This window comes from Dendrobates tinctorius, unplaced genomic scaffold, assembly GCF_039654945.1.
Source record: "Dendrobates tinctorius isolate UK_male_01 unplaced genomic scaffold, ASM3965494v1 ptg000086l, whole genome shotgun sequence".
Lineage (NCBI taxonomy): Eukaryota > Metazoa > Chordata > Amphibia > Anura > Dendrobatidae > Dendrobates > Dendrobates tinctorius.
Window position 1 is genome coordinate 712,261 of NW_027361754.1, and position 8,682 is coordinate 720,942.

The 8,682-nt window shown below is 53.2% G+C and overlaps 1 protein-coding gene across 2 annotated transcripts; it reads right to left on the reverse strand.

Annotated features, from left to right (window-relative positions):
• Nucleotides 1-427: 427 nt before the first annotated feature.
• On the reverse strand, nucleotides 428-5,942 carry SC5D (sterol-C5-desaturase). Of its 2 annotated transcripts, none has more exons than XM_073584850.1 (5): nucleotides 5,787-5,942; nucleotides 3,863-4,080; nucleotides 3,113-3,245; nucleotides 2,294-2,394; nucleotides 428-1,995 (listed from the first exon to the last, which is right to left on the reverse strand). In XM_073584850.1, exons 2-5 carry the CDS (start codon nucleotides 4,070-4,072, stop codon nucleotides 1,588-1,590), a joined length of 852 nt encoding a protein of 283 aa, XP_073440951.1. In that variant the 5' UTR covers nucleotides 4,073-4,080; nucleotides 5,787-5,942; the 3' UTR covers nucleotides 428-1,587. The 2 variants fall into 2 exon arrangements, with proteins under 2 accessions (XP_073440951.1, XP_073440952.1); XM_073584851.1 differs by having other exon boundaries at nucleotides 5,746-5,891.
• Nucleotides 5,943-8,682: the final 2,740 nt, after the last annotated feature.

An 8,682-nucleotide genomic window follows, 5' to 3' on the forward strand; every position in this document is an offset into this window, starting at 1 on the left:
ACAACACGACTGGTGGAGCGGAGTATAGTGATGTGTTCTCACAACACGACTGGTGGAGCGGAGTATAGTGATGTGTTCTCACAACACGACTGGTGGAGCGGAGTATAGTGATGTGTTCTCACAACACGACTGGTGGAGCGGAGTATAGTGATGTGTTCTCACAACACGACTGGTGGAGCGGAGTATAGTGATGTGTTCTCACAACACGACTGGTGGAGCGGAGTATAGTGATGTGTTCTCACAACACGACTGGTGGAGCGGAGTATAGTGATGTGTTCTCAGAACATGACTGGTGGAGCGGACTGTAGTGATGTGTTCTCAGAACACGACTGGTGGAGCGGACTGTAGTGATATCAGCACATTCAGTGCACAGCTGGTGGAGGGGACTTTTGTGTACGCTCTATCTTCCCTCCTTATAAACAGACGATTGTTCATTATGAAACTATTTTATTTCTGGTCCTCGTGTCACGGACATAAAATATACAGTCTTCTGATTGGCTCTCGGCTACAATATAATCTTATATATATGAAGTGACATATGAATCGCGGCCGTCCCCTCATGCAGGACGCTGGAGCACTGTGACAGCTGCAGTGTCTGCATTATTATAAGATCTGGTCACATCCGGCTCCGGCCTGAGACGACTAGGAATCAGCCGAGTGCACACATCACGGCCACGGCACAGTTTACCGCAATTCCCCGTGGCCGTCTCACATGGACCCGGCGTTGCCCGTGGCCGTCTCACGTGGACCCAGTGGTCAGCTCAGGAGCATCAGTCAATCCCAGAAGTCTCTGCATGGATCATATAGTACAATGCCAGGAATTACAGAACTGTCCAGTAATGTCGGAGCCGGCAGAGTCATGGGAAAGAAGCCGATCACTGGATCCAGGAGATCTGCAACTTTCTGATTAAAATCTTCACTATTATCAAGATCTCTGCTTACTGGCAGTGACTGGGATCATTCCTATCTATCCAGAGACTAAGAACTGGGCCTAACTCAATCCTTGCCACAGAGAGGGTTTGTTCCAGAGGCATCTCGCACTGACGATCCTCTGTGGAGATAGGCACATGGCACTGACCTCTCTCCTGTCAGCTTAGTTTGTTACAATGTACCAGCGCAGGTGAACTATATGGAGTCCAGGTATAACTATCAAATCTTTCAGCGGCAGCAAGCAGAGATTGTGAAGAGTCTGAGGCAGACAGGAGAAAGTCAGAGAACTTTTCATTGCTCCGATGTTGTTGTCTTGTCTCGGCCGGTGACATTTTCCGCCCTGTTGTCAGGTGGAGTCTGGGGTGGAGACGTGACACAATCACCCGTCCTCGGACTTTGTCCGGCTTGCTGCTTGTGCCATAGTCTGGGTGATATGGTATCTGCGATCAGCGCTGGTATCTGATCAGTTCGCTCTGCAGCCGCGAGCTTTGTGGCCCGATTAGTCGGCATTCATTAAACGCTGTAATTACACAGTTACAGAGTGAAGCCCCGAGTGGGCCACAGGCAGGAAGAGGTTAATTAGCTGAGATCGCAGTTCTTCCAACTATATAAGTGGCGGAGAATGACGCCAACCGCTATCTTTTCCGTGCCGCCACCTTAGTTGCTCTTCTTGGCTTCAATGTTTTCTTGCGCCAGTTTCCTGCACAGGTCGTGGGGGCCGTTCCCTTCCAGGGCGGACGGGTTCTTGTAGGACCCCCCGATTTTATCCCAGAGAGTGAAGTACTGACCGAAGTTGTAGTCAAAGTAGAGGTGGTGGTCGGTGTGATGAGCGGCACCATTGATGATGCTTTCGAAGGCCTTGGGGACACGGTAATCCCCATCGTGGATGGACACGGTCCAAATGTTGACGAAGATGTAGAGGCCCAGGTAGGTGACCTTGTGCAGCGGGAAGATGAAGGGGTAGATGTGGTACGGGAGGCTCTGCAGGAAGCCGTCCAGTGGGTGGAAGGCATGGCTGGCAAACGGTGTGGTCACCTTCCACAGGTGGTGAGGCTTGTGCACGTTCTGGAAGACACAACCAGGGACCGATGTCATAAACATTCCTCTAATCTGGGACCGGTGGGGCCTGAAAAGGTGCCAGATTATCAGATACTGTGGACGATTAGGTGCCAGACCAACAGACAGTCCGGACCATCGGGTGCCCAATAATCGGGAGCCCGAACTGCCTGATAATTGGAGATAACATTTATCTATACAGTGACTGCACCCAAAGATTTTATCAGTGTGTCAGGGATGCGCGCTGAGTCGTCAGTGCGTGGGGGTCGTGGTGGCAGCTTCAGTGTACGAGGGGTGAGCGGCATACCTTGTAAATCAACTTATGGTGCAGGAAGCGATGGATCCAGTAGATGCACATATCCGTGAAGAAGAGGAAGGAGAACATACTGAGGATGACGCCAAACCAGCCTGGGGGAGGGGAAACAAAGCGCATTAGTCATATATGGACAATGCGGGATGACTGCGTATATATGATCCTGTGCTGCATCCTGTATTATACTCCAGAGCTGCGCTCACTATTCTGCTGGTGCAGTCACTGTGTACATACATTACATTATTGATCCTGAGTTACATCCTGTATTATACTACACAGCTGCACTCACTATTCTGCTGGTGCAGTCACTGTGTACATACATTACATTACAGATCCTGTGTATTATACTCCAGAGCTGCACTCAATATTCTACTAGTGCAGTCACTGTGTACATATATTACATTACTGATCCTGAGTTACATCCTGTATTATGCTCCAGAGCTGCACTCACTATTCTGCTGGTGCAGTCACTGTGTACATACATTATGTTACTGATCCTGAGTTACATCCTGTAATATATAGAGCTGCATTCACTATTCTGCAGCTTTAGAGTGGAACTTTCCCAGCATTCCCTGCCTGTCCAGAGCTGTCTCCGATACTTTACAGTCCCTTTTGTGTCGTCCTTACACCGGGTGTTATGCAATAATCTGATACCAGAGAAACTAACTGTCCCCGGCATTACTGCAGCTTCACTAATCAGCCAGAGAAGCTTGCTGACTGTTTAATGGACCAGCAGATTTGTGAGTGCAGCACTGGAGTATAATACAATGTGCATGCAGTATTATCATGCTGTTAGTGTCCCCACTCTCTTACCGTAAGGGGAGCTATCAATGTTGTCATACAGCCGGCTGTATCCCCGGACTTCAGCTAAGAAGAGGCCGACGGTTGGGACACTCATCCACGGCATGGACTTCAGGGAGTAGATGATCTCTCGTCGCACCTGATTCTATAGCAAAAAAGTAAAAAACGGTGAGCGCAGCTCTGGGCACAAGACATAAGGAAGACTGGGCCCAATACATGCCCTCCTTAATAATAATAATAATAATAATCTTTATTTTTATATAGCGCTTTACAGTTTGCACACATTTTCATCACTGTCCCCGATGGGGTTCACAATCTAAATTCCCTATCAGTATGTCTTTGGAGTGTGGGAGTAAACCGGAGTGCCCGGAGGAAACCCACGCAAACACGGGGAGAACATACAAACTCCTTGCAGATGTTGTCCTAGGTGGGATTCGAACCCAGGACTGGATGCCAGTCTAATGAGAGAATTATAAATGCAGCTCTGGAGTTGAATGGAATAGATGTGTGAATTACAATACTGCTTTGGATGTGACAGGTGTAGAAAATATAATAGAAGAATTATGAATACAGCTCTGGAGGTCACTAGAGAAAGACATTAAGTTCCAGCAGAACAGAGAAAGCAGCTCTGGAGGATAGTGCACATTGTGAGCAGACAGAAGAAGATACAAGGTGTTATGAGTCCTACAGATTCACAAAGTAATTGTAAAACGCCATTTACAGGAGCTCTGCAGAGACGGCAGCGATCGCACGACTGCTCACCTCCAAAAACTGCGGGTGCTTCATCAGAGAGTGGTCGAATATGAAGAAGTAACTGAGGGCCCCGAAGAGGAAGTAGATGACCACTGCCCCCAGATTGGTGACCACTAAGAGGCTGAGGAACTGCCGCAGGGGGTGGTCCTCGCTCCAGGACGCCGGATACACGTGAGGGGTGAAGAAGTGACGATCGGCCACGTTCAGGACGAGATCCATGGTGGACCCTGAAACCGGAACCAAACATCAGTCATGGCCTCCTGCACGGGGGGGGGGCCCAGAACCCTGGCCATAGACCGCACGGGAGCCCCTACAGCCCTGGCCACATGGGGGTCCCCACTGCCCCGGCCACAGACTTGACATACAGCCCCGGCCACAAAGGGGGGCCCAATTGCCCGTACCACAGACAGCTCAGGGAGCCACTCCCTCCTTTCCCCGTCTCGCTCCGTTCTCTCTCTGGTGTCACCCGCTCTTCACCAGTATCCCTCCTTTCTCTCCGGCCGGTGTCACCCTGATCCGCACCTGTGTCACCCCACTCTTCACCTGTATCCCTCGGCTCCCTCCTCGATGTCACCCCACTCCCTCACCTTTATCCCTCTGCTCTCTCCCTGGTGTCACCCCACTTCTTACCTTCCCTCTACTCTCTCCCCGGTGTCACCCCACTGCTCACCTTCCCTCTACTCTCTCCCCGGTGTCACCCCACTCCTCACCTTCCCCTCTACTCTCTCCCCGGTGTCACCCCACTACTCACCTTTCCCTCTACTCTCTCCCCGATGTCACTTCGCTCCTCACCTGTGACACCCCGCTCCTCACGGTATCCCTCCACTCTCTCCCCAGTGACACCCACTCATCACCTGTATCCCTCCTCGATGTCACTCCACTTCTCACCTGTATCCCTCCTCTCTCCGGTGTCACCCCGCTCCCTCACCTTTATCCCTCTACTCTCTCCCCTGTGTCACCCCGCTCTCTCACCTTTATCTCTCTACTCTCTCCCTGATGTCACCCTGCTCCCTCCCCTTTATCCCTCTCTCCCCTGTGTCAGCCCGCTCCCTCCCCTTTATCCCTCTGCTCTCTCCCCAATGTCAGCCCGCTCCCTCCCGTTTATCCCTCTACTCTCTCCCCTATGTCAGCCCGCTCCCTCCCCTTTATCCCTCTGCTCTCTCCCCAATGTCAGCCCGCTCCCTCCCCTTTATCCCTCTACTCTCTCCCCTATGTCAGCCCGCTCCCTCCCCTTTATCCCTCTGCTCTCTCCCCAATGTCAGCCCGCTCCCTCCCCTTTATCCCTCTGCTCTCTCCCCTTTATCCCTCTACTCTCTCCCCTATGTCAGCCCGCTCCCTCCCCTTTATCCCTCTGCTCTCTCCCCAATGTCAGCCCGCTCCCTCCCGTTTATCCCTCTACTCTCTCCCCTATGTCAGCCCGCTCCCTCCCCTTTATCCCTCTGCTCTCTCCCCTTTATCCCTCTACTCTCTCCCCTATGTCAGCCCGCTCCCTCCCCTTTATCCCTCTGCTCTCTCCCCAATGTCAGCCCGCTCCCTCCCGTTTATCCCTCTACTCTCTCCCCTATGTCAGCCCGCTCCCTCCCCTTTATCCCTCTGCTCTCTCCCCAATGTCAGCCCGCTCCCTCCCCTTTATCCCTCTACTCTCTCCCCTATGTCAGCCCGCTCCCTCCCCTTTATCCCTCTGCTCTCTCCCCTATGTCAGCCCGCTCCCTCCCCTTTATCCCTCTGCTCTCTCCCCTTTATCCCTCTACTCTCTCCCCTATGTCAGCCCGCTCCCTCCCCTTTATCCCTCTGCTCTCTCCCCGGTGTCACTTCGCTCCTCACCTGTGACATTCCGCTCCTCACGGTATCCCTCCACTCTCTCTCCCCCTGTGACACACCCCGCTCCTCACCTGTATCCCTCCGCAATCCTCCCGTGACACTCGCTCCTCACCTGTGACCCGCTGCCTCAGTTGTCTCTATTCCGGCGCTCTCGCAGATGTCACTGACAAGGGGGCGGGACTCCGTCCTGTTGTGACAGCCGTAGGGGGAGTGACTAGATGGACTGATGTGAGATCATGTTCTCCTCCACTGGTGAGTCTATCGACAGGCACGCCATGTGACCAAGATAGCAGCCGCTGATTGGCGAAGCTCCTGTCTCCAGTCGGCCAGGACACGCCCCCCGGTTATTACTGCGGCTATTGAATTGGAAGAAGGGCAGTGGGTGTTGTCTCAGGAGCGTTGGTATAACGTCGTCAAGGGCGGAGTTAGACGTGTCAATCATGTGCAAGGGGCGGGGTTATGCGGCGCTTGGGATGTAGCGACATCTTGAGGTCAGTGCGCACACTGCAGCTCATGTGAGGACTTGATGTGCAGACGGTGGAACGAACGTTCTCTGTGAGGGACCAGGTGGAGACTGCAGGGGCAGGGCCATAGGGAGGGGAGACTGAGTGGCCCCAGGGAGGAGATTGCAGGGCCACAGGCGGAGTGAAGACCTGATGGTGGTAGATCTCACTGAGGACAGCCGGTCATTCTCATGTACGAGGGCGAGTGACGAGTCCCCACTGTGTAACCAGACTAGAACCGAGGAGACTGTCAGCAAGGTTCCTAGGGAGACTGTTTCCGGGGGACATAATTAGAGGACTGACCAGAGACAGTTCTAGAAGGAGTGGGGCGGAGCAGGTATAAAAGGAGGTGAGAACGCCAGCAGGGGGCACTCAACAGAGCTGGAGAGAAGGAGCAGGAAGCCTAGGTGGCGCCAGAGCCAGAAGGAGTGAGTGACGACCAGAGAGACGCACCACGGTCAGGGAGGAGGCAGCACCGAGCAGCCCAGCAGTGGGACACCGACCAAACGACCGCGCTCCCCTCACTTCAGCCCGCAGTTTCGGCCTGCCTGCCGCCACCGCCCGACTCCAGCACGCAGCTGCTGTCTGCCCGCTGCCACCTGCGGCCTGCCCGCTGCCGCCCCCGGCTGCCACTGCTCGACTGCGGCTGCGGTCTGTCCGCCCCCACCGCTCGACTCCAGCCCACGGTTGCGTCTGCCTGCTGCCACCCGCGGCCGCCACTGCTCGACTCCAGCCCACGGTTGTAGCCTACCTGCCGCCACCCACGGCCGCCACTGCTCGACTCCAACCTGCGGTTGTGGCCTACATGCCCCCGGCCCCGGCTATCGCCACCCTGCCTCCGCCGGGAGGCGCAACGCAGAGAAATTCTTCAGGGGCCTGTTGTGCCCACACTCCACCTGGGCGTAGGAGCGCCAAAAACTTGCGTCAAATACTCGTCGGCTGAGATGCCGAAGAGACACCGACCACCACTCTGCCGGATGTCAGATATGTGGACACGTTGTAGTTGGTCAATCGTAGTTCCTGGACCCATAGTCGGCCATACCGCGGCCTCATAGTTGCCGGTTCCTACCGTGTAGTTATTATCATGTACCTGTGTACTATTGTACTGATCCCTGTAAGGATAACTGTTATTATCCCTTTGGATATATATATATATATGTGTGTGTTACATTCTAAGTTCACTCCGGCTTCCGTTCTGTCACTGCATACCGCGTACCTGCGATTGCTACATTTGGCGTTGTCGCCAGGATGCAGTCTCTGAGCGCAAGCGGAGATGCTGTGGACCAGAAGTGCGACAGCGGCCCCCGGTCCAGTCTATCCTTGGGGGCTATGCTGAGTACCCTACCCAGGTTCTCCGGCAGCAATACTATGCTGTGGAGCTGGACGGAACAAATGCGAGGGCTATTTAGGATGCATCTGATGACCCCTGACCTAGAGGCAGAAGTGGCCCAAATGACATTGGATGGGGAGGCCCAGGATTCCATGATGTTGAGACCCCCCGGGACAGCGAAACACCTTTATCAGGGTCTTACAGATCTTGGACGAGACTCATGGGGACCCGACGGACGTGGGGAAATTGAGAACCCGGTTATTCAGTCATATGCAAGGGGAAGGGGAGTCGGTTACCCAATCCAAGAACATCCTTCAAGAGTTATACACGGCCATTGAGCGGAAAGACGGTGTAGGCGTAGGACCCACTTTCATAACCCTACGTGACCTCTTAGTTACTAGGCTCCGAGATCCCCTGACTAAACAAGCATTGCCGGAGCGAGTCCGGGTAAAACCACGGATGACTTTCTCCGAGGTAGGGAGTCAGGCGCGCTCCCGAGAACAGGAACAAGGGCTGACAGTCTCCGTGGGAAAGGTCCGGAGCCCTGAAGTCATAGAATCATAGAATCGTAGAGTTGGAAGGGACCTCCTGGGCCATCTGGTCCAACCCCCTGCTCAAAGCAGGATTCGCTAAATCATCCCAGTCAGATGTTTGTCCAGCCTTTGTTTGAAGACTTCCATTGAAGGAGAACTCACCACTTCTCGTGGCAGCCTGTTCCACTCTTTGATCACTCTAACTGTCAAAAAGTTTTTTCTAATATCTAATCTGTGTCTCCTCCCATTCAGTTTCATCCCATTGCTTCTAGTCTTTCCTTGTGCAAATGAGAGTAAAGTTGATCCTTCTACAATGTGACAGCCCTTTAGATATTTGTAGACAGCTATTAAGTCTCCTCTCAGTCTTCTCTTTTGCAAACTAAACATTCCCAAATCCTGCAACCTTTCCTCATAAGACAGGGTTTGCAGACCGGTCACCATTCTGGTCGCTCTTTTCTGAACTTGCTCCAGTTTGTTGATGTCTTTTTTAAAATGTGGTGCCCAAAACTGGACACAATATTCCAGATGAGGTCTGACCAAAGAGGAGTAGAGGGAAATAATGACTTCACGTGATCTAGACTGTATACTTCTGTTAATACATCCTAGAATTGCATTTGCCTTTTTTGCTGCTGCATCACACTG

Bases quoted from the DNA above. Each gene is read 5' to 3' on its own strand.
- SC5D (XM_073584850.1), bottom strand. From the start codon at position 4,072: ATGGATCTCGTCCTGAACGTGGCCGATCGTCACTTCTTCACCCCTCAC. The intron at 3,246-3,862 runs GTGAGCAGTCGT...TTTTTGCTATAG, and splicing joins AGCACCCGCAGTTTTTGGAG to AATCAGGTGCGACGAGAGAT. The intron at 2,395-3,112 runs GTAAGAGAGTGG...CCCCTCCCCCAG, and splicing joins CATTGATAGCTCCCCTTACG to GCTGGTTTGGCGTCATCCTC.